This window comes from Maniola jurtina, chromosome 14, assembly GCF_905333055.1.
Source record: "Maniola jurtina chromosome 14, ilManJurt1.1, whole genome shotgun sequence".
Taxonomy (NCBI): domain Eukaryota; kingdom Metazoa; phylum Arthropoda; class Insecta; order Lepidoptera; family Nymphalidae; genus Maniola; species Maniola jurtina.
In genome coordinates this window covers 8,400,043-8,427,336 of record NC_060042.1, presented here as the reverse complement: position 1 = coordinate 8,427,336, position 27,294 = coordinate 8,400,043, and the positions used below count along the sequence as shown (strand labels likewise).

Below are 27,294 nucleotides of genomic sequence, written 5' to 3'. Positions count from 1 at the left end.
TCAAGTCAAATAGAGAAAGAGCCAGCGCGTGCCAGACCTTCGTTATTTTATAAAAGCTGAAAGTTTCGCTGTGTATTGTCCCAACACAGGTATGAACGATCAGCGATTATGAAGTTTGGATCATGGTGGCTTTGGGAGATAACAGGTAATAAACATAATAACAGTGTAAACAATCTTAGTAGGTATAAAGTCAAATTTTTAATATTTTCTTCAGAATAATATTAGAAATCACGTCATGCTTTGGCAGACACTTAGTATCGTGGCAACCCCCTGCCAGACGCCCTTAAATTTTTAAATTTTAAGGGCGTATGGTAGGACACATTTTGTATATTTTCAGTTTTAAGTAATAAAAAATAAACTGATAATAATTTAATGGATGGATGGATATGTGGATCAAGAAATCGATGCCGGGTTCGATTCCTGGCAGGGGAAATTTGGAATTTTATAATTTCTAAAAATTTTCTCTAGTCTGGTCTGGTGGGAGATTGCGGCCGTGGCTAATTACCAACTGTCCGCAAAACCGTACAGCCAAGTAATTATACTCTCCTGGTTAGCCCGCTTCCATCTTAGACTGCATCATATCTTACCACCAGGTGAGATTGCAGTCAAGGGCTAACTTGTATCTGAACAAAAAAAAAACCGGCCAAGTTCGAGTCAACAAAAATCTGTTTTAGAATGTACAGGTACAACCCTTTCATATGATACCCCACTTGATATAGTTTTCTTACTTTGATTTAAACACTTTTTATTTTATTTTTAATGATGTGACCAGAAAACGGTTTTCGGATTTATTCCTTTACTTGTGCTACAAGACCTACCTACCTGCCAAAACTTATGATTCTAGGTCAACGGGAAGTACCTTATAGGTTTTCTTGACAGACACGACAGACGGATAGACGGACAAACAGACAGATAACAAAGTGATCCTTTAAGGGTTCCGTTTTTCCTTTTGAGGTACGTAACCCTAAAAAGGATGATCCCTATTAAAACCGGCATGATAAAAAATTAAAATGTAAATGCATTCTGCATTCAACTGATTGTTTTCGTATTACATAAGTTGGTTAAGATGACACGGAGGACAGGTTTGGAGGCGGGTCTACTTTCACTTGATGTTCATGTCATCTGGATACCCGCTCGTCTCGAATATCTCATTATGTTACTATATATCTCAGTATCTTATCATCTTTGAGTTGTATACTCTAGAGATGCAGATCTCATAAATCAGTTGTTTCGGAGATTAGTCAAAATAAACAGACAACAGAAACAAATATTTTAAAAATTGATTTGTTTTTAGCATTAAGTAAAACGCAGTTATTATGATATTACAAACAGATCCTTTAATTTTATTTTATTTATTTCCAGAAAGAAAAATTGTCCCAGTCTAACGAAAACCGTCCGCTGGCTTAACTCACCACTGATTTCAAAACCTCTTTTAAAACATTAATTAATTGAAAAAGCGAAAAAATCAATGGCTCGGTAGGTAGGTATCCTTTGATTCTTTTGAAAAATATTTTGTTACAGATTGTTATCAAAAGCATTCTGAAACATTACCTAAGCAAACAATTAAATTTATAATACCGATATTTCCATGCGTGTTCGCCATATAGTTTTAACTTATCACCCGCGAAAGTGAAAGCTGGCTGCTCACAATCGAATAATATTTTAACCCACGTATTACGCAATGGGCGATCAACTTAATAGCCAGTCTTTCTCCGGACAATGTTCTTGAGTCGTAAAAGATAAGGTCTATAATTTGTATCATTTAATTCTAATTGATATTTTAAGATGTTCCTATGTAAATTTTATTTATTAACGCTGTCGGCGCAATTAATCTGTACTTACTCTTCTACGAGTAGGTAGGTAACTACGTACTTTATTATATTTATATTTTGTCAGTTATGTTATTATGACCGCATCATCATTCTAGTTACATTTCTACACGGGCATATTTTATATGATATACTTACCTCTAAGCTAATTTTATTAACCCCCGACCCAAAAAGAGGGGTGTTACAAGTTTGACATGTGTATCTGTCTATCTGTCTGTGGCATTGTAGCTCGTAAACGAATGGACCGGTTTTAATTCAGTTCTTTTGTTTGAAAGGTGGCTTGATCGAAAGTGTTCTTAGCTACCTATAATCGAAGAAAATCGGTTCAGCCGTTTGAAAGTTATCACATCTTTTTCCCGTTGACCTAGAATCATGAAATCATACCCGAGTACGGAACCCTCAGTGCGCGAGTCTGACTCACACTTGGCTGGTTTTTTATTCTGATACATGGAATTTTTATTCTTTATGGGTAAACGAATAATAACATGATGAACGCATGATGAAAGTAAGAGCACTATTCTAGAAACAATGTAAGAGTTAGAAGCTTTAGAACAAACTGTTGCAACAAGTAGGTAGCTGTCTACTTTGTCATGGCTTTACCAACTCACGACTCATTGGGTTACAAGTATTTGTAGTTTGTACCATGTTTAGCATATCTATACTAATATTATTTTGTAAGTTTGTTTCTAGAGGGTACTCTGGAACTATTGAACCGATTTTAAAAATTCTTTCACCAGTCGAAAGCTACATTACTCCTGAGTAACATAGGCTATACTATTTTTTTTAATTAGATATCCCTCCAAAAATTGTAATAAGCTACCAGTGCGAAGCCGGGACGGGTCGCTAGTATCTTGTAGTTAACATACTTACTTATATTAAAGACTAGATGATACAAGCAACTTCATCCCCGTAGATTTAGCTTTTGTTAAATCCCGTGGAAACAGTTGGATTTTTCAGTTCAGAACTCTTTCATTTTCCGGGACATAAACGAACTTATGTATGCATTTCTCTGGAATGCAAGCACTTTCGATACCAAAGTCTACGACAGTTAAACAGATGGGCCATGAAAAACTAGTAGACAGAACGACAGACCAACACACTTTTGCATTTTATAATAGTAGTATGGATAGTTAACATGCTTACTAATATATAAGTAAGTAAAATATGTAGCTACAAGGATTTGAAAGTCCTAAGATAAATCAATCTGGCTTACCTACGTGCTCTACCTCACGATGGCATTTCGCTTCTCACAATACAGCGTGCAACCTAATAAACCTAATAAGACACATTTCAAATCTATAAGAAGACATGAACAACAAGTAAATCCATACCTACTAATATAAATACGAAAGTGAATCTGTCTGTCTGTTAGCGTTTACCCGTTTTTGATGAAAGCTTGCATCCGGGGGAAGTACAAAGGCCACTTTACACCCGGAAAATGAAAATCCAACCTAATATTTCCATTTACTTACTTAACAGTTATTTTTATGAAGCCGAACTTTAGCTAACTATTAAATATATTTGTCGCAAAAAAAAACCCCGTTCCAGTTTATTTTATTAGTCTCTGTTTAATGGACTTAGGTATAAATAAAAATTCCATCATAATATTTGAAAAAAGTAAATAATTAAGGGATTTGAAATAAAACCGGTAGGTATCATAATTACCTACTTACTTCCAAATGTTTCTATCTCGTCTCTCTACCGAATTATGCACTCCTTACTATTCTAAAAGATGATCTGAAATCTGAATGGTCTTAGACTCAAACTACATACCTACCTACCTAATTAATGTACAATTGTAGCACAAGCTTCGCGCTTTGTTAACATGCATTTTCCATGGTAACAAAGCGTGAAATGCCATTAAAAACTAAACTTGCCAAAAAAACTTTACTTTTATTTAGGTTTGGTAGGTAACTTATTCATGTTCTCAGAAACACCAATCAAATCAAAACATCCAATTAAAACTTTTGGAGGGTCGAATATAAAATGCACCTGTAGATATTTACGCACGAAGATGCGCTTAATATTCTTCTAAATAACTGCTTTACAAAAGGTAGAGTAGGATAAGTACATTCAAAAGTTAATTAAATTGCCTGCATCCTTTATCTTTATTTCAAATTAACATCCACAACAAACAACATCACATGATCGAAGCTAATTTGAATACAGATTTTACCTACTGTTAAAATTTTGAAAGACCTCAAAGTTTGCTAGTTTGTTTGGAATAAATGCAAACGAGCACCCAAAGTAGGACTCAAATGTCGTCCGTTCACCGTGTCAGTAGCGCGCCAATCTTGGGGACGCGAAAATTTTTGTCATTGTATACGCAATCGGGGAAGATAGCGTCATCACCGAACGTAACCGCCAAGTTTGATAACTGCTAACTTTCTCTTGGCAGTAAGCGAAGGAAGCCCTGCATCCAGCTTCACTCCGCGGCAGTCAGCGAGCCAGCACGTTCGCGAGGAACGGCGCGCGCTCGCGATCCAACGCGAAATTCAAAATTAGAACTTCGACACGAAAAGTGATATTTACCGGGCAGACGTGTTTTGTTTTGTCTATGATTTTTTTGAGTGACCATTGTTCGTTTTGTTTTTGGTGACATCATGGGATCTATGAAAATGTAAGTTACCCATATTCATAAATAATTATATAAAATAAGCAAAGTTAGTTATAAGTTATGAGAACATTAATAACAATATTTAATGGCTTATTATAAAACCGTAGTTCAAAATCATAAAATCTTCATAAAATACACACTCAAAATTCCTTACGATCACAAAAGTAGGACAATGCCAGAGCTAAGTTCAACTCTGTTATGAACTTTAAAGTTAAGCACCTTAAGCACAAGCAAATTACTATTCTAATTAGACAAATTACGAAACTTAAATATGCACATTTTGAATAAGTATCTATTTTTAACAATTGAATTTAAGCAGTCGCGGAAAGCAATCGACCTCGAGCTTGTAACCTTCTAGACAAATATTCATTTTATTTTAGATACAGTAGGCAAGAGTTCAAAAGTGATAACTAGAGATCCTTGCCAAATTGTATTGGCCAATACTTTTTCGACAAACCTGCTTTGAAATTTTGAATAGTAGAAATACATGGTTCTATTCATGCAATAGAATTGTGTGACACTTTTTTATGTATATTAGGTACTTTATAGTCGAATTAAATAATCATAATACTATTATTATACCAACGCTGAATCACAAAAGCTTAGCTTGCGTTGTTGGACGGAAAAAAACACGGATAAAATATAATATATTATTCGCCAATAGTAATTTATACTAAACAGGTATTTTAGAGGTTTTTGTATTTAGGTATATAGCGCAAAAAATAATAACTAAATACTTAATTGTATTCTTTGATATTGTTAGATCGTGTAAGGAGGCTATGTCGCAAGTACTCTTCAGTAAAAGCTATTTTTATTTATGTATTTAATAGAACTCTATATAAAGAGCCGATTATGGATTGCCCTAGTTACTTAGGTGAGAACAATGACGAAACACTATCATAAAGAAACGTGCGAATAACAAAAGTGACCTATTTCTAAACATTAAGTACATATCAATTAAGTATTGAATTCAATATAGAAAATATATAATACACCTATCTAAAGATATTGAGAGAAATCGGAAACTTTTATGTCAACTATTCAATTTTTTTTGTAATTCGGATACAAGTTAGCCTTAGACAGCAATCTCCCGTGGTGGTAAGTGATGGTGCAGTCTAAGATGGAAGCGGACTAACCTGGGAGGGCTATGGCAGTTTTAGTTAAACCCATACCCGTTTTGGTTCTACACGGCATCGTACCAAAACGCTGAATCGCTTGGCTAATTTAAGAACATACCTGAAATTGTGTTTGTGTTTTTAAATTCTTATATTTCTTACTCAGTATACAAATGGTACCCAGATAGGCACTAGTTTACAACTTAAGGAGCAAATGTTTAGATTTTTATTGAATTAGAACGTTGAAATACTAGTTTTCTTCTCAGATTATGTAAAGACATTACTGCATAATAGTAATTCTACATAACAGATGTTAAAAGAGCGATTATATCATGAAACCGGACGTATGCCGCTTGTGGTGACAATATTATGTTTGTTGCTTAAAGTTGTCAGAAACAAATATGATCCACATATGTACATATATAAATAACTAGTTAGGTATCCATATTTTAGTACTATTCAAGGAAAAACCTATGTACCTACCAACGAACCTACCCGTTCGGAGTACTTAGGTAATTCTGAGGAAATACATAATAGATAGGTCCTTACTTATAAGATAGTCTTAGGTACCTAGGCATCTTCTATGCTTCTATATACCTACACTTATTATACCTAGTTTATTATGTAATTACTTATTTACCTTTCTAGATTGATGCTTATGGGAAGGAAATATGTACTATTATTGCTATTTAGCGGTTAAAATGTTTTATATCTATAAACAAATCCGAAATTAGTGTTTTTATTTTAACACTTCGTATTTTCCATGATACACAATATAAATATATAGGTACCCTAAGTGAATTAATAACACCGAAGTAGGTACCTACTTTATTACTTATTATACATACTTGATTTGATGTACCTCATTTATGATAATGTTTCAAATAAAGCATAAAGATAAATATATTATTATACTTATCATTATTATTACTATACCTACTTTTAAAAGGAAAAATAGACTGATTGACCATCAACATGCAGATCATTTTGTCCGATGGGAGGCTTCAGCCGTGGTTAGTTACCACTCTACCGGCAAAATCGTGCCGTCAAGGGATTTCGCGTTCCGGTACGATGCAGTGTAGAAACCAAAGGGGTATGGCTTTAATAAAAACTGCCATACCCCTTCCATGTTGCCCGCTTCCATCTTATACTGCATCACCACTTACCACCGGCTGAGATTGCAGTCAAGAGCTAACTGGTATCTGATTAAAAAAAAAAAAAAAAAACCACCACCATTGGTGACTGGATCTAAGAACTTGATATTTTTCATATAGGTTCTCTGTATAGCATAGCTGCATAGACCCCTACTTTAGAAATACGTACCCTTACTTTAGGTATACAGGAGAATATGTAGGCACACCGTTTGGTGAGCGAGGTCGTCATAACTAGTTTCAAATAAAATTCATATTCAAAATATATGTTAACTAATGTCACCTTAGATTATACTTGGCACTTCTTATGTACAAGAGTAGATTGATTGTCAACGTTAAACATCATTTAAATAAATAACTCTATGAAGTATGCACTCTTTTTGGGTCGAGGTTAAATGTAATATTTCAAAATACCCCTTTTAAGTAATGATTAGTGTCTTTGTGTTGTACGATACAATGTAAAAATGTTGTTATCGACGTAAAACCATTTTAAAACGTGCTTAAGAATACGAAAATCTCTTTCTTCAAATACAAAGATTTTTATTCAAATAAACTTGTACAAGTGATTTTGAATCGCCAAAAGAATCTACAACTGCACTGGTCCGGATTGCCCTTCCTACCTACTAGAACCAGTAAGAAACCTATCGTTCGCTCTTTTCAAATACATATGTATTCTATATACAAAATAATACTATGCCATGTATATTATGTAATTGCAGACCCGCGTAAGGTACAAAATATACCTTGACTCTGTCTTTGGATCTTAAAATCTACGGAAAATTCATATTTGTTGCGTCAATATTATCAACCTAACTTTTAGCAAAATTTAATTAAAATTATTTTGCGGAAAAAAATATTTTCGTGGAAATAGAAGAGATCCTTCTATACTTCCACGAAAATAATAACTACGGAAACCCTGTTTGTAATATTTTACAACAATGTTAAAATATACCTAAGGAAAAGTTCGTAGGTAATGGAAAATCCGGTGAGAAGGACGATTTGAGTAAACCCATATTATATATTAATATCTGGTAAATATGAGGTCACATTTTACAGGAAATTCTATTCTATTCATAATAGTGCATAATAATGATTTCCCATATAAGTAATTGCTTATCAGAAAAGCGTTATTGTGAATGAAACATCTTTGAAACATTTTCTCTGAATATACCTACTAATAGCATTGCCTTTTAAAGGTAGTTTCACATTATATACTATACTATCAAAGTAGGCCATCACATAATACTTATACAACATAATATTATTATCTTATTTTTTCACAAATTAGCAAGATTAAATACTCCACTAAGGATATTTAATCTTGCTGTTTTATTGCCTGCATCCTCACTAATTTATCCTGTACATTAGAATAAACTGAGATTACATTATGCAAGTTAATAATGCAGTGTGCACATCGTCTTCCTCATCGCTGCACCTTGCATAACAAACCAGTTCAAGTTATTATAGGTATTTAAATAATAAAACATACTCATTTTCATATTCTAATTAAGGCATTATTGGAATATTAATGTAAAAAAAAGATCTGTTAGCATCGCTTCAAGTAACAAGTGTAAATTAAAAATTTATAACACCCCCGACAAGTGAAGGTTACAATAACTAGAAAAGAGCTGATAACTTTAAAACGGCTCAACTGATTTTCTTGGATTATAGTTAAGAACACTCTCGATCAAGCCACCTTTCAAACGAAAAAACTAAATTAAAATCGGTTCATTAGTTTAGGAGCTACGATGCCACAGACAGATACACAGATACACAGATACACCCGTCAAACTTATAACACCCCTCTTTTTTGGGTCGCGGGTTAAAAACAACGTGATACCTATTTGAGTTTCTGCCAAATGGAGTTGTCAAAAGACGTTTAAACTTTACACTTCTCTTCTGACCGAATTTTGGTCTCCGAAGTCCGAACTAATATGAACGAACAGCCAACTAAGTATTCCTACATAGAAAACGTTAGAGATACAATCTCTATTTCTTCACTGTGAGGTGTGGACTAATAAAGTCCACACCTCACAGGCTCACAACCAGAGAGAGATCAGGTGCAAGACCAACAGCTTTATGTTTAAGCCACCAACGTGCCAACCATTAATTTTAGAAGAGAGCCATTGTTTTTTTGGAGGTGTCAACTCTGGGCTACAAATTAGAATTTTTTGACAGACGCAACGATTCAAGAGACAGTCCATCATACTACGAATGATAACTTATAAAAGTTACACTAAATCTCTACCTAACAAATACCAAACCCACTGCAGATGGGTAGAGCTAAGTCTAAATATCTAAAGTACTGTAGGTAACTAAAAGTCATTGGTAGATACTTACACCAAAATAAATTTAAAAGGGTTCATTTATCAATGTAGATATTTACCTATTAAGGTTCAAGAACCAATAAGATTATACCATAGATCTGTTACGTTCCATGGCTTACAATATACCTAAGTAGTTCGTGCTCGGTGATGAGTTAAAAATAAGATACAAAACGCACGAGAGTAGCAGAGATAGCATTCTGCAAATGTGACCCAAATGTCGTAGTTTTAAATCTTCAGTTTGGCTAGGCATCTTCTAGGACTAGGTAAACGCGTCCCATCTTAGGCCACATCATCACTTTCTATCAGGTGTAATTGTGGTCAAGCGATTGCCTATAATTAATAAATAAAAAGATACCTACGTCTGGAAAGTATCTACTTCTTTTTCATATAATATGTAATATCATCAGGCTGAGTCTTTTTCTCGCCATCTAAGCCTTCAAGGACCGACAGTACTCTAAAGGTTAAGGCATGAATATGTCAGTACATTTTTTGTCACTGTACTCGTAGCTATTGAAGAATTTAGCATTAACACGTTACTAATCATAACTAGAAATACACATCCGTATTACACGGCAGCAGGATGTTTATACTGGTTGAGTAGATCAACAACATATTACATACTGATAAATAAAATAACATTAAATTACTGGTATTAAACGCACGTGATCTCGGAATCCTGATCAATTGATTTATAATAATTTTATTTCAATAAACTTAGCCTAAGAGACCAGCTGTTATTTATAGTAGCTTTTAATTTAGTTTACACACTTGTTAAATCTAATGCTAAGGACGTCCATCAGGGCGTTTTCCTATTGAATGACCGAAGAATGCTTATTAAATTCTCATCGGTAAATCCTCTCATATAAATTTATAAATGCCCAAGCCAAGTTAGCTAAGCTATGCCGACTTAACCTATGTTATAAGCCTTAGATAATAAAACAAAAGAGTACTGTAAGTATTTAAAAACTTTCTATAATTACCTAAATAAAATAGGCAGATATTCAATCAAGCAATTCTAAAACATAATTATATAAGTATCAAATATCAATGTTATAGTTGTATGTTGTATTTAATTAGATTTTAAAAGATTAAGACAAATAGTTTTCCTTCTTTTTCTTATTATTGCTGAGCAACTAACGAATTGCTAAATAGGTATCAAATTCAACTACAACCTTGAAACAGATCCGCGTTTTTACAGCTTTTCAGTTACAAATGTTTTAAAAAACAAAGGCCGAGTGTAAAGTAGACTGAATAAAGTAAAATTTTGTAGACTGAGGGCCATTGAAGAAAATTGAAATGAGACAACTAATACGAAATTGCGAAAAGTTTAATGAAGGTTGAAATCAAATCAAATCAGTCAAAAAATCAAAAAATTGATTTACTTCATGGAATACCACTATTTAAAACAACCAGAAATTATTTGTTTAAGTGCTAAATATTATTCAATATTTGATCACTTTCCCCTAGACTACTGATGTGAAGCAACTTTTAAGGCTTGTACACACACAACGCACGCGGCTAGTGCAACTTGTTCCAGTTATTTTACCGCTGACTACTTTACTGAATAAAATTTTGTTGTACGTGATGTGTTTTGGAGTCCAATAATTCTAATTCTTAGATTGGAGCTAAGCCTAAACCAAAAAAGTCAAACCGTAAGGTATCAGACAGTGAATTTTACATGAATTCACTGTCTGACGTTTCTTACAGTTGACAAATTGAAGAAATTGTCAAATAAATGCTCAACATTTTGTAGCCGAGTCACTTATACCATTGTTTTTAAAATGATGCATAAATTAAATGCATTAACGTACGGAAAAGTTACACGTATGGTAACAGTTTCGTACACAGGAAGTAATGCCAATATATACGACCACGAATGTCAGAGGTGAAATAACTCTGAATGGACTGTAGAAATTATTAAAAGAACTCTGCAGTAGTCGCGCTATGCAGTGTGATATGCTTTTTTTAGTCACTGCTGTCGTGATAATGTGTGCAATCTAGCCTTTACTCTAAGAGACCCAGATATCATGTCACACGAACGAAACTGACGCAACGACACTAAATTATAATGCAGGTCACCATTAAAACCACAAGCACGCACCAGAAGCCATCTTCGATTCGTCAAATAGCTCACTATTGCGTAACCGGAGCCGACATTGAATGGACTTTGCGTGACTTTATTTTAACTTTCCTCGTTGACTTGGACCAGTGTAGATCAGAGCCGTATTTGAATACATACTAGTAATTTGATAGCTCAACGGTTGAGGAGCGGACTGAATTCCGAAAGGTCAGTGGTTCAAGCCCCACCTGTTGTACTATTGTCGTACCCACTCCTGGCACAAGTTTTACGCTTAGTTGGAGGGGAAAGGGGAATATTAGTCATGATTGGCATGGCTAATATTCTTTTTTAAATTAAACAAAAATTAAAAATTTCTCTTGTATCCGCCCCGTGGGTATGGTTTCCATACTAAAGTGCCCGTTTACCATTCGGACAAAACTGCGGGCAAAAGCCGACAAAGAAATAATAAGTTTTATTTTTATAAGAACTACGATTTAAGATGATTAAACAAGACGATGCTATGAAGTTACTAAAGTTTAAACGATTCGTCTAAATAAATAAGGTTTTTGTGTTTGAACATTTCCAACATAAAAACCTCAAAGAAAAATGCTGGTCTACTGCAATCATTATTGTAGGAGTTGCTCTTTACGGAATTGTAAATTGCCATATTACCAAAAATGTATAGCTTACCTACTGTGTATTCTGTTTACAGTAATAATTAGAAAAGAGCTGATAACTTTCAAACGGCTGAACCGATTTTCTTGGATTATAGCTATAAGAACACTCTCGATCAAGCCACCTTTCAAACAAGAAAACTAAATTACAATTGGTTCATTAGTTTAGGAGCTACGATGCCACCGATAGATACACAGATACACGAATACACAGATACACACGTCAAACTTATAACACCCCTCTTTTTGGGTCGGGGGTTAATTAAGTTGCTGTCATAGTTGCTGTTTAATTATTTATTTACTTCTTTTGCAGAATTGAAACTTGGTTGAAACTGTAGACAGAAAAAAGATTAAAACTGGTTCCTCAATTAATTTCAAGTTTCTGCATAAATCTCATTTTTTTGTTATTATTTATAGTTTTATTATCATTGCCATATTTCTCGTTGTTTTAATAATACAATTTAACGATCTACCTGCTTGGCCACTTTTTAATGTATCAAATTGTGTCAAAAAGAAAATTAATTGGAAGAAAAATTACATTTACGTAATTATATTCATACATATTTTTTTTATTTGACAACATGAATGTATTGTGATATCCATGATGTCAGGTAAATGATATTTTAATAACATATCTATTATTTACAGCATTTTATATCATTCCTTATCATCATCATCATGTTTAACACATCGCTCGCACCAGCCCTCTACTGAGCAAAGATCTGTTCTCAGAATGAGAAACGTTTAGGCCATAGTCCGCTATCGCTGGTCAAGTGTCGATTAGCAAATTTCATACACCTTTGAGAATGAGAACATTATGGAGAACTCAGGCATGTTCGTTTCCTCATGATGTTTTCCTTACCTTAAAGTAAGTGATATTTTTTTTAAACGCACTCATCTAACTCCGAAAAGTTAGAGGTGTGTGCCCGGGATCGAACCTCAGACCTACAGATTAGGACGCAGGCATCTTAACTACTAGGCTATCACGGCTCTCTTTGTGTGCTAAACTTTAATTATACTCACATCACAGTTCACGACAGTTAGGGAACTTGTAACAAATGGCAGACGTTAGCAGATAGCCTTAAAGTAGCCATATTTTTGTATGATTTTTCGACCCCATAGCCTAATATTTGACAAATCGTCGATTCAGAAACAAACCGAGAGTTCCCCACTCTAATTCACTCTGCTCATATTATGACAATAATCCTGTGTAACACTTTACGCAACATGGGACCTTTGCTTTCCGTTTACATAATGTGTTTTCGATTTCATTTGCGAGTAAGCGAATAAGTAGGTAACTGCTATCGCCGGAACCGGAGTCGCTTTCGTTGATGACACGAGCAATACCGGCACAACCTTCGTAAAAAATGTTGATTACTTTAATAAAATAAAATAACTAGGTAGACGTACCTCAAGTAAGAAATATGTCGTTTTTATATATTAAAACTACATTCTTACTAAAAACCGGTCAAGTGCGAGAAGGCCTTGCACACGAAGGGTTCCGTGCCTTTATTCAAGGTATAACACTATGTATTTTTTAATTTATTTTAATTACCATGAGGACCATTTTGAAGTTCAAACGTTCAAAAGTTCAAAAGCATACATACTGCTAAAATTTCATTTCTCTACCTGTTACGGTTACGGTTAATACTGCCCCGCTCACAGACAGACGGACGAACAGCATAAATAAGCCCCTAGTTACCTACCCTACGGGCACCCTAATAAACATTATTATTTTTCATTCATAAAATGAACCTAACTAATACATTACATACCTACCTAATAATATTAGAGTTCGTATCTCTACTCGGACTAAAGTTGACTTCAAACTACGGAAATATAATCTATATCTATACCTACTAATAAATAAAATTGGAGTGTCTGTCTGTAATTTCGAAATAACTACCTCATATTAAGCTCATATGGTTATTTGAACGATACCATAACTGAATCACACGTTTTTAAAATTTTTGTCTGTCTGTCTGTCTGTCTGTCTGTCTGTCTGTCTGTCTGTCTGTCTGTCTGTCTGTCTGTTTGAAAAGGCTAATCTTTGGAACGGCTGAACCGATTTTGACGGGACTTTCACAGGCAAGTAGAGGATTGACCAGGGCGTAAAATAGGCTACTTTTTTAACCGACTTTCAAAAAGGGAGTTGTGTTTTTCTACCTATGTACACCGAAATCTCCGAGATTTCTGAACCGATTTGCGTCATTTCTTTTTTAATCGATAGAGGAACTTTGCGACATTGTTTCATAAAAAATTTGGAGTCCAACTCCTCAATCCTGATGCTGCAGGGGATCTGACCAATCCACGCGGGCGAAGCTGCGGGCATCAGCTAGTATAATATATAAATATGGCTCACCCTACTTATAAATTAACTTAGTTTGAAATCTACTTAAATGCCAAAATATATTATCACAAAAAAATACGGTAAAGTGAAAAAGATGTGATAGGTAATGATTATATTTTTATGTTCGATCGATCAGTCATTAATAACACAATATAAACACAGATCTCTAAAAAGTATACAGTTAAATGGATAGTATTATTCGTACAGTCCATTTTAGTATATTTTATACCCACGACTTAATTGAACTCACTTTAATATAATTTCAGTAAGAATTAAATCGGAGCTATTAGCATTTGCACAAAAGTTATTATGTAGCAAAAAACCAGTTATCATAAGTCGAAGCGGAACTCGTGCAAATGTCAAAAATAATGTACCTACATATTGAATTCACCCGATAAGTATTATGCTAATAGCACTATTAGGTTCATACCTACTTAATACTTAAAAGGAAGTTTAGGATCTGAGTGGATAGCAACTACATATTTTTTCTGTTTCTTTATTTTGTGTTTATAAATGGAATGTAGATAGCAGATACCTAAGAATGTACATGAGTGTAACCAATATGAATATACATAGTATACATATTATATTATCACTATAAACAACACAACAATACTGCTACTTAAAAGGATGCAATATTTAAAAACTCTTCCGCAAACAGGACCTAAAATTGATCCTCGTGAAACACCTTATACCCTGAAGGCGAATTTTTAAAATGGATTATTTATGTAAATAAAATAGAAAGCAAATAAAATTAGCGCTTTTTTACGCCAAATTAAATACATAAGTAGTAAGTACATATAAGTAAATAATTTAAATAATTTTATTGTGATATCCACGCTACAGCTTACATTCTATAGAATCAAATGTCTAAGTGAGACCAAGAAATAATAATTCAATAAACGATAATAATTCGTTATTCGCGTTTTTTAATCCTTCTTATTTCATTAAGTAAGTATCATTATACTTAGATTCAATTCAACAGAACAACTTGTTCAAAAATGCCTAATATTTATGGTACATACAAAGAACTAACGTTTATGCCGTCTTTCCATTCATATATCGACAGATAAGTATGTAAATGCATAATAAATATTATGTACATCAATGTGTTGCGAGTGCGTATTGACCGCGACCATTACGGTAAGAATCGGGTTAGGTAAGACCGCATGATTCATTACCGCATAACTGTATAAATATTCTTCCTTCCTTTCCTATTACACAATATTGCACGCCATTTCGTTTGATTTGAGGTAATAATCATGATCTAAACACCTCATTTAAATAGAATGTGTTTTTGGAGAAATGGAAGTGATATGTTATCTCTTCCATTTCTCTTTTTCTCATTTTCACTTCAACTTTTTTGTATTACTTAAGTACTTATAGAACGTTCGCTATACCAAAAAAAACGCACAATAAACCAAAAATATTTATACGTCTGCATAAATGTTTGGTGTGAAACAATAGGTTCACAATAAGTGATGAAGATTTTTTACATAAATAACTTATGTACCTACACACACAATAGTGTCTAAAATGTTAGCAAATATACATGATTGTCTTCAGAGATTACTATTGACTTTTTTAAGCCTTGATGAGTTTAATATGCATGATAAATGTTTGTTGTTCAATGTTAGGTTACGCATATTGCTACGGCGTTCGTGATGTCATAACACTTCGAAGGAGTTGAGTCGCACTTGACTGGTTTTTTAACTGATAAGTAACTTACTCAATTATTCGTTAGCTTTCACTCACCCATCCATCCATCAGCCTGTATGCGTCCACTGCTGGACATAGGCCTTTCCAAGAGCGCGCCACCAAACACGGTCCTCCGCCTTCCTCATCAACCCGCTCCCCGCCACCTTCTTCAGGTCATCGGTCCAGCGGGCAGGAGGTCGTCCTACACTGCGCTTACCCCACAGCTTAGCTTTCACTGCTATTGAGTAAATAAGCCAGCAAAATTAGAATAACCATTAACCTTCATTACATTTAGTTTTCGCAACTCTAGCACCCCCATCATGACCACACGTTTCACAAATTACAAAATTGACTCTTTATTTAATATGTGATCACTAATTAACGTTACTTTAACACCTTTCATAATAACAGGCGATCAAATTATTAACGCATCATTATCATGCGTTGAAATTATTAACGCAAAATTATCTTAATCATTCATAACGTCAATATTTCTTTATCATCTTAAATGTTGGGTAATCAACGGCTATTGCCATTTTGATGTTAATTTACTTTGATACCTTTGACCTCATAGTTACTGCGAAGGCTGTGCAGGCGATTAGCCTAAAACTTGAAATCTAACAAATAACCTCAAACATTATTTAGCTTATGCAACGTTACGTATTAAAATAACTCACGGCATTCCAATAATAATTATGCATTAGCAATGAAACAAAGAGTTTATTCTTGTGATTCATATGAATATAATATGTTAAGTATATAAATCTACTATCGTCCTTAAAAAATCTAACTCAGTTATTTATCTGACAGTTAATCCAAATATTATAACCGTGCGCTATCAACAAAAATAATAAACATGTGAATGTTTGATGAGATCGTCGTATAAGATGAATCTCATCAAACATCAGTTTTGTTAAAAAAGTTGAAGTTTTGGTAAATTCTTTGACAGATTTCAAGAAGGCTGTGAATTGTCAAACAAGTAGGTCTTCAACAAATTATAGGACAGTGAAAACGCATAGAGTTTTTTTTAAAGAAATATGTACGACAATAGTGCAACGGGTGGGCCAGCGGTTTTTCTGATTTCAGTCCGTATCGTAGCTTTAATCGAGTTTTTTGACGTATGTATGTTTCGTCAGTGCAAATAGTGCTAATGGTACCTACATGAGTAGCCACTACCTACAAAGTAGTATAATATTTTGATATTATTCTGAAAATGACTCAATGATAGGTAGGTATAAAATTTTATATACCAATCTGAGTCATTAATTGTAGGTAGATTCTTGAAAACTTCAATTCTGTTGCATCCTTAATATCCAGGAAATAATGTTACAAATTTTAACCAAAAATCAGTTTTTGTATAGCACAATTATACATATTAACTACCTACCACGTTATGAATACGGAAGACAATTTGGGTAGCTCAAGGAAGTAAACGGATCGAACTGAAATTACAATACTTAAAAAGCAGCTTGGTATTTGTTTTGAAGGTCGGGTATGTAATATGTTCTTGGTTTAAGTTTGCACTCACAACTGCTGTTATTAAAACTAATAATTAGAGACTGTATACGATCGCAACAGAGTTCCAAAAATAAATCAAAAAATTGAATGTATCCAAACTTTGTGTAGTTATAACAAAAAAATTAAACTCTTACCTATCAATACAAAAAGAAAAATCTTGACTCACTGATTGATTCATCGACGTCATTGACACCCAGCTAGCTTAATTAAACCTTGAACTGAAAGCTGCTCATAGAGGTTTCCTTTACAATATAGACAAGGAATAAGGATTTTCAGAAAATCCCACAGGATAGGGAATAAAGAGGATTTGTATTTTCGCACTTTTTGTACCTATCCCTGTGGTTGCTATGCTCGTGATTTTATAAAATAAACTCTTTGGTCTACGAGTTTGATAATAATATCAAACTCAGTTTCAAGTTCAAGGGTTCAACCACAACACAACCTTGTAGTAGGTACTATGTAGGAGGAGTCGTGAACAGATGGTGTAGTGTAAAACTACAATAGAACTCATGAATATGGACAAGAGGCTGCATTATACAAATAATATCGTGTATTAATTATGATTATTATAAGTAATTTCAATATTAATATTAATATAAAGTAGTTATTTCTATTTACATACTTATTACTGGAAATCATAACTCATATAATCTAAGTACCTATTGTAATTATTATAACATAACATTCAACTAAGGCACTTAAACTCAGAATTTATTCAGAGTTCTATTAAGTATATGTATATAATAATAAGTACCATTTTATATATTGAATAAATGATAACATTATCCAGCTGACAGATCATAAGCATGAATGCAAACCACAATATATAAGTAATTAGATAGATATCTAAGTAGTATGAGGGCAATCAACCCATCAAAGGTATTGACGAGTTAATTGTAAAACAAGAGGTAAAAAACTATTGGAAACAATAACAAAAGAACGGAAATTACCTTGTAAGTACGCTTTCAGCCAGACGTCACTTAAGTAGACATCTTTTTAAGATAATCTTAATGCAATTAGAATCTCACGAAAAATGAATGTGAACAAAGGGAACAGTGTTGGTTTGTGCCAGCACAAAGACCAGTTTGGCAGATAAAGAAATTGAGACACACCTTACAGAAATACACGGTTGTGCAAAGTTCTTTGAAAGAAAAATAGTTTACTTACTAAAGGTCATCATTTCGTTGCTTATCGTAGAGCGATGTTAATAGATAAGCTACTTTTGACACTTAATAAAAATGTATGGAAGAAACAATAATATATCGGCAGACTTTAGTTTCTTTAAAATGTAAACTAATAATGACATTTAATAAAGTCGAAATAAAACATGGGGTTATTTTAATAACAAACGATAGGAACCTGCAGTAGAGAACATTTTAAATTGACAACTTTTTAAAGAACAACCTAGGATTACAGATTGTGTTACATAAAATAACACTGGGAATACCATGCCTACTAATAGATGGATATCCCTCATAGAAACCAGATAGTTAAAATAACCAGACTTATTTTATAGTCTGTTCTACCTTATAAGCACTACCTACCTATATCGATGTATAGTCAATAAACTTGAAATTAACACTAACAACACCTTTGTTTAAAACCGGCGTAGCATAGGTATTGTATTAGGTAATGTTTTTCTCCGCGCCGGTAGATTTTCGCAAGATCTGACGTTGCTTCATCTGGTCCCGCCACATTAATCTCCCAGGGCAAGAGTATCCACATTGAATATTCACGCTGTTGTTTGTAACATTCAATTCGATACGGTAGGGTTATACCACAGGTTATACCGTCACTTGGCTGTGCTCAGACCATAAATGGGTGGGACAATCAACCATGACAGATCAATAATTATCACCAGTTTCCGTGGAGAACATTTTCAACGGCATTGTGTTCGTAATTGTAGAGTACTTTGTATGAGACAAAATATTTTGTCTTCCCAGTATTACAAAAAAAACTTTACTTAGTAGGTATAGACCGTGTAAGTGTAACATGCAATAAGCTTAAGTTTATTAAAATTAAAGAAAAAAACCAATTTGGAAGTTTTAACTTCATAAACATTTAACAAGCATGACCTGTTGCTTGGTAACTGTAATTACTTACTCTGAGAAATCTTTTTCTGAATTGAAATATACTTACTATTTAATCTGAAAGTTTAGAAAATCTTTTAGTGTTTGTGTAAAAAGCTTCTTCTACACATTAATTGTTAGTATTTTATTATCATTTATTGCCAAATAAGGGTCCTAATTCTCATAGTTATTTGGCGGTTATTACATCACCACAAAGGAGCACTAATTGACAACTATGATTAGTGTGAGAATCAAACACAACCCCACATCATTATCATTTAAAAATAACTGTTATGTATTTTCAAGTTAAGTATTTATAGGTAGTTCTTGAGTGCGGATTTTATCGTTATTCTTAACGAGATTCATTATCCATACTAATCCATACTATTTACTAATATTATAAATGCGAAGGTGTGTCTGTCTGTCTGTCTGCTACGTTTTCACGGCCCAACCGCTGAATCGATTTTAATGAAATTTGGTACAGACTTGGGATACATCCCGGGGAAGGACATAGGCTAATTTTTATCCCGGAAAATCAAAGAGTTCCTAAGGGATTTAAAAAATCGAAATCCACGCAGGCGAAGCCGCGGGCAGCCCCTAGTAGTTTATTATGTTTCTAGATGATGGTCGCGACTTGGTTCGTATGGATTGAGGTTTTATTAAAAATCGCATGGGAACTTTTTAATTTTCCGGGATAAAACGTAGCCTATGCCACTTTCCGGGTCTTAAACTATATCCATGCAAAAAATTGGGCCGATCCGTTGCTCAGCAGCGGCGTGATTGAAGGTCAAACCAACAATCACTTTCGCATTTTACAAAAAACGTACTTTCCGTTTCTTTCCAGTAGCACCTAAAGTACGCCCAGTTGCTTCTTTAGAGCATCCAATAATTTGTGGATCTGAAGATGTCTTGAAATCTTATGGCTAATCTTGGAAACGAGAATCTTATATCGATTCTCGTGATATCAAGCATTTTGCGAAATTACTTCCAAATGATGAATATTAATGGTAATTTTAGTGTTTTAGGTAAATTACATAAATACTTAACATCACATTCTAATAAATGGTTGGTATAAGTATACGAGTAGTAACATAATATCTTATAAACTAAATTTAACATTAGGTACCGTACTAAATAAGTAGGGGAAAACATAAAATATAGGTATTTTTAATCGTTCTAATTCCTTCGGTGTAAAAATCAATGATTATCTTCTAAATTAGATATAGGTAGGTACTTCGGTATCTATTTCTTTTAGTAGACTGGCCAAATTGCAAGGATAGTTTCATACTTTAAGTGGCTCCATTTTGTTACTGAGAAAGTTGCAGCTTGAAAGGAAATATACTTACTGAAACTTGGAAGTAAAAGGTGATTGGGGATTGTACAATAGCACTATATAGAAGGCATGTAAGACAATCACTTGTTAACATATTTTCTTGGTGACTCTACCCATAGTTACACCATGAAAAATTGCATTTTAACAAACTATTTTATTTAACTCTTCATCATATAGGTACAAATCTTGGTGTTAATAATTTAAATGCGAAGATCTCTCGTTTGTATGTGACGCACTCGATAGCTACCTATAGGCTCCTTTTAAGTTCATAAGTAGGTAATCTGATACGAGATATCTGAATACCTTAATGCCTATGTAGGTATCTATACTAAATTATTATAGACAACCAGGTATTCCGCCTCAGAGGTCGTCTTATGTCCGGCTTGTGAGGTCATCCTCACGTGACTTCCACTTGTTTTTATATCTCGAGGCAAAAGATCGGTTTCTGAATAATCAGTGAATCAGATAGATTTAGCTTTCGGCTTCACCCGTGTGAAACACGGTCAAGAGAGAGGTATAGATGGTGATAAAGATAGTGATTAGATTTTGGTCAAAGTTGAAACAGAAATTGAGTCAGGCTATGCACTGAGTAGGTACCTACCTACGTATTCAACGAAGAAGTCTGTGTTAATATGCTCACTACGAAAATTTTACCTCAACCTATTTGATGACATTGCGTAATGTACGTACCTATACAAAGAATCGGCCATGTGCGAGTCAGCCTCACGCACCGAGGGTTCCGTTCTCGGGTATTTTTTCCAACATTTTGCACGATAAATCAAAACTATTATAGTTACCTAAAAATAAAAATGTGATTTAAAATGTACAGGTTATACCCTTTCATAATATGATACCCCAATCAGTATAGTTATTTTACTTTGAAAATTGAAAACACTAATTTTATAAGTTCACTTTCATATTTTTTTTGTGATGTAGCCACAAATTCACACAGACAGACAACAAAGTGATCCTATAAGGGTTCTGGTTTTACTTTTGAGGTACGGAACCCTAAAAAATTTAATAAGTACCTGAATTATTTCATTGACATAGGACACATATAGATATAGGATTCAAAATCTGCATCATATCAACCTGATCACGGGCCTCCTCTCACGGGAATAGGACGAGTTTAGCTCATAAACCACCACGCTGGACAAATGCAAAATTGACAGTCTTCACATATATTTGAGAACATTATGCAAACTCGCATGCAGGTTTCCTCACGATGTTTTCCTTCATCGTTTAAGCAAGTGTTATTTAACTAGTCATAACACGCCCATAGCTCCGAAAAGTTAAAGAATCGTGCCCAGGATCGAACCACCGACTTTCCGAATCCGGCCGACGTCTCAACTGCTAGGCTATCACCGCTTTTCAATGATTCTGTACTATTCATGATGAATGATGATTCTATAGTACTTTAAGTATTTACGACTGAGATTTATACGTTTCCATGCAATCAAGATAAAGTTATTTATTAAATACAATAACAATTAAAACGGTGAGGCAGTAATAAATTGTAGGAGGCTAACAACGGTACCCATCAATAACGATTATATTTATAACCTCTGATTACAATGTATCCATGTATGCATTTTAGTATCCTATCCGCTATCCGTGAAATGGGCGTCGAACTTTGGGATGTTTTAGGGTTCCGTACCACAAAAGGAAAAAAGGAACCCTTATAGTGAACACTGTGTTCTCTGTCGTGTCTGTAGTATATACGGTATATAGGGTATAGGGGTGTAGTATATAGGGTGGGTATGTAGTGTGTATAGGGTACTAACGTTGATCTAGTATCATGAAAGGTAGGTAGGTAGATCTTAGTACAAGTAAAGGGAAAAATCAGAAAACCGTGAATTCATGGTCCAAGTTCTTTATGTGATTGTCTAACCTATTTTTTAACCCCCGACCCAAAAAGGGGGGTATTATAAGTTTGACGTGTGTATCTGTGTATCTGTCTGTGGTATCGTAGCGCCTAAACGAATGAACCGATTTTAATTTAGTTTTTTTTTTTTGAAAGATAGCTTGATCGAGAGTGTTCTTAGCAATAATCCAAGAAAATCGGTTCAGCCGTTTGAAAGTTATCAGCTCTTTTCTAGTTACTGTAACCTTCACTTGTTGGGGGTGTTATAAATTTTTAATTTACACTTGTTTAAATTGAATAATGAGCTTGACATTACTAAATCCTTAGGCAACCGCAATTTGTTTCAAATTAAGTACGCATCTTTGTTGATTAAAAACGGGTTTAAAAGGTGCTTAAGTTTTTCCGTGTAGAGTTACGTTTTTTAAAAAATATGTTGGAATTTTTGAAAATAGAACAGGTAAGTACTCAAGGAATATTATCTACAAATTTCAAATCTCTAGAACCACCGTTTTATGCTGTGCGATGTCTGTTATTCAAGGTATTGTTTTATATTACACGGTAAAGCTATTGCCTTCTAAAGATATGTCTTCTGCAGTGCAATTTAGTGTGAATTAAGTCTAAAGTTTTCGTAACCTTCTCGAGCAAACAATAGGCAGTTTAAAACATCCTAGATTCCATTTGACTTCGACCTAGAATTCAACATTATCAAAGTGCCAACGGTTGTATCATTATTTCATAATATGCATTTGACTCTTGTATTCAGCTGAGCATTTGATTTTTAACAGCGGTTTCCATCAAAGCGCCTTGGGGAGCATCTCGAGCGTTTAAAAAGAGTGAATTGGACATTTCATAGCAGCCATTGAGAAGCTTGAGCTACTCCATTAGATCCTATGGCTACTAAAGAAGCCAAAATTTCAGGCGATAGTAAAAAATATGCATCCAGCCTTAAATCATTTCAGTCTGTGACTAAAATATGTACATAGAACAGTCATGCCACAATGACCTTGCCTAAAAAGCGTGTAGTTACTTTAATATTCACACGTTAAAGTCACGTAGGTATTATTGGCAAAGGAGCACACTCGCGTCTTTAAAAATAATCGATGCCATATTGCATTTTAACATTGGCACTACAATTTGAAACAATCCGGGTCATTGCCGTTCGTGATAGAAGCAAATAAAACTATTAATGGGTATATCTATCTACTCGTATATACTATTATTAGGTAACAGAACTATATCAGGTGGTTCATTGAACTTCCCGAGGGCCCATAAATAATGAATGAGTTAATGTATATCTCTATCATAATTCATGTAAGCTTCAACCTGTCAGTTGGTTTAACTTTTTCTTTCCGTTCAAAAGCCTTAAAGAGCCCCACAAGCGCCGACCGTGTTTGAAGACCGTGTATGTTATGTAATTGGATTAAGTCATACTTAATGTTCTTATGCTCTTATTCCTGAGCCAAAACGCATGTAACCAGTTTCGAGCTTAGACTCTATCCTATAACTGAGGAGCTGGCAAGCAAAACAGTGCAATTGCATGATAAAAAATTTAAGGAGGAGCAATTGAATGATGGTTGTTGAAACATTTACTATCATTGTACTGTTTTGCATTGTAGAATTTTTGCACAATATCTAGTAGGTGTTTTGCTTGGTTGATAGGGATGCTGGGAGCCGCTGGAACAGGTCCTATTCCAGTGGCTCCCAACATCCCGCTTCAGATCGTCTGTTGACCTCATGGGGAGTCTAGGGCTGCATTTTTTGGCAGTCGTAATTATTATTTTATGTAAGTAATGTATTGTTAGTATGTTAGCAGGAGGCTATAACTTATTTTTTTTTTAAACTGCTTATCTTTTCCATGAGACCCAAAAAATTATGCCCACGATACAACAGATTTACTAATTCTGCCCGCAACATGAAAGAAGAGATTTCTAAACGATTTGCTTGTTCGAACGAATTGTTGTGCAAATTAGACGTTTTCCCATACACGAGAGTTTTTTTACTTTCTAAGACTTGTCTAAATTATGAGACTCGCATTGTAACCTCGTTATTTCACTAGTAAAGCAAAGTAGATTCTTTGGATTGTTTTTCTTGTTTTTTGAGATTTGAGAATTAGTTACTAAGTGATAATAAAAAGATGAAATATGAAACCGGTTAGGATAATAATTATAATAATATGAGTAATATTGGCGCAAAACCACGTCATATTAATAAAAAGTGATATTTTGTATGTAATTAAATATCACATAATATATGAGACACATAATATTCTTCTAATTCTAAGGTTCTATAACTCGTTTATCAAATTACACACTACTCAGAAGCGAAATGCCCTTTTTGGACGATAAAGTTATTTGGCTATAAGTATTAATTTCATAATAGGTAGTTAGTTACCTACACTAAGTGGTTAAGTACCTACCTGTAATTATTTTCTCCATTTCATTAATTGGCATAAGTAGTAAAAATTAGTCTTATGTAAACACATAAATACCACCACAGTATTAATGTCACCATTTGTGACGCAACGTAATCACATTTCAGTCAGACTGATTAATCACCCTTTATCCATTTATCCATTGACCGGTTTTGGGCCAGGAAGTGATTAAGTAAATACTGGTTTGGCTGCCCGCTGCCCCGCCCACTTCAAGCCTACAATAAACCAAAACACGCCATGTCTTAGACATGCAATGACGAGATCCTAGTGACTCCAATTATTCTAAACAAAATTCGCTGAAAATGGGCAACGTTTGTTCTAACTTGGAACTGTAAATTCAAGGATTTTAATTTAACTGGCCTCGTCTAAAGTTCTACATCTCCACATATGGTAGGCATATAATCTTCAAAATCAGGCACTGATTAAACTATATGAAGTGGTTTTGAATTTATACTTCATGAAAACCAAAAATAATTGATCATCAGAATCAAGTCGGAGTAGAAATATGGCTTCTACCCTTTATTTCTACCTTATGGTAATAAAATGTTTCCATTAACAATATTGTTGTACGGTGGGAATACCTATGATGGGTTTTGTAAAACTAAGTTACTAAAGATTGTGGTCCTCGCGAACTCTATCATCAAATTGATTAAATTTTTTCCATCAGCTTCTGTTAGTGGCTATTTTAACGAATGTTATATTTGCCCGTGTCCTTCAGCTGGTCGGATGGCCTTGTTGTTGCTCATTTTTTTTATTGCCCTCAGCATCATCATCATCATTATCCACCGATAGACGTCAAAACGCTGGTCTCTTGTAGGGATTTCCACACGCCTCGGTCTCATAATCCAGCGGCTCTCTGCGACTCGTTTGATGTCGTCTGTCCGCAAAATAATGAGCTATAAGAAATAAGAAAATAAATTATCTTAGTTTTCGTTAAAGCAGGGTCTAGCACGAAATACTTCTTACAGTTACTTTATTACTATTCGTTCAACTGCGTGCACCGTGTCCTTCAACCGGGCAAATCCGTTGTGAAATAAATCAAGCCTTATACATAGTATACCTACCTAATATCCTAGTAACATTTTTCTATTTAAAGGCTTGGCCCAGACTTTGAACTAGGAAACTCTATATCAAGGTCCTGCGGTCGGTTACTTTTCAATCTTGCAGGTCATTCATCTGTCATGTAACCTTTTATAGTATTATACCTATTAACATAAAATTACTCGTGCTAGTACATATACGTATGTAAGTTGTGTAAATTAGGTTTTAATTAAACTTACCTACGATTAGCTAGATATAGATTTACTACCTACAAGAAAACATTTACTACCTACCTATACTTGTTTTTGTTTTCCGGTAACTCTACTAACAAGGCTCTGTACTAGGTACTTTGTGGTCTACACAAAGTCTACATGTTTTTTAGTCTGTGATTTTAAAGAACTTTCAAAAGCACCCAAATAAGTAATACATATATTTCATTTTCTTTTACATATGTTTAACCAACATCTTTTTCTTGTTGCAGGATAAGACGAAGTCTATGGTTTTTGGCGGTTGTGTCGCTACAGACACAGGCGCAGAAAAGCAGAATAGAAGACAGCAACGGACAAACAGTTCCTAGTGACTTAAGAAGAGCAGTTAGCGAAGCGTTAGCCGCTGAGAGGAGGTTTTTGCTGGGAGCTAAGGATGTGTAAGAAAATCTTTTGTAACTTTTACCCGACTTTGAATGAGTTCTGATTTTGCAGTCTATGTTTGTCTGTTTGTTTGTACATTCATCTGTACCTTCATAACTTACAGGAACTCTTGTCCTTCTTCTCCTTCTTCTTCTTCTTTTCTCTCGGCTGATTTCGGCATTTAAAAAAAAAATTTCACTAGGAATTAGAAATTAGGAACTCTATGCAGGTGCATACCGAACATTCCGAAACCGTGCTTTTATTTTCTGTGATACACGTCACACTGGGCAGCTTTGCGGAATGCTCTGACCAATTTGTCATGTTTCATTGAAAATCAAAGGGTCCCGCATGAAATTCCAATAGATTCGTCCCATTTTCCAGCAATGAAAATGCGAATGACGTCCTTAGTACCTACTCTCTCAAGAGCGTTTTTATACCTACTATACCTACTTACCTATTTAGGATTGGCGCGTCCAGATGTGGTTGACGCGACCTATTTACCTATTGCTGATGCCACTCACGTTTTCTTTACTAAAAAATAAATTGTTTGGCACGTTCGACGCTTATATCGAGTGATTTGTGGCTGTTT

At 34.3% G+C, this 27,294-nt stretch overlaps 1 protein-coding gene across 1 annotated transcript in view; it reads left to right on the top strand.

The window, feature by feature from the left end:
- Window positions 1-4,124: 4,124 nt before the first annotated feature.
- The window catches only part of LOC123871995 (peroxidasin homolog pxn-2), a 50,510-nt gene continuing 27,340 nt past the window's right edge, over window positions 4,125-27,294 (top strand). Inside the window, exons 1-2 of the mRNA XM_045916093.1 lie at window positions 4,125-4,449; window positions 26,558-26,722. Of these exons, the coding sequence (XP_045772049.1) occupies window positions 4,433-4,449; window positions 26,558-26,722 (182 nt within the window). The 5' untranslated portion in view covers window positions 4,125-4,432. The remainder of the gene's footprint in view (window positions 4,450-26,557; window positions 26,723-27,294) is intronic.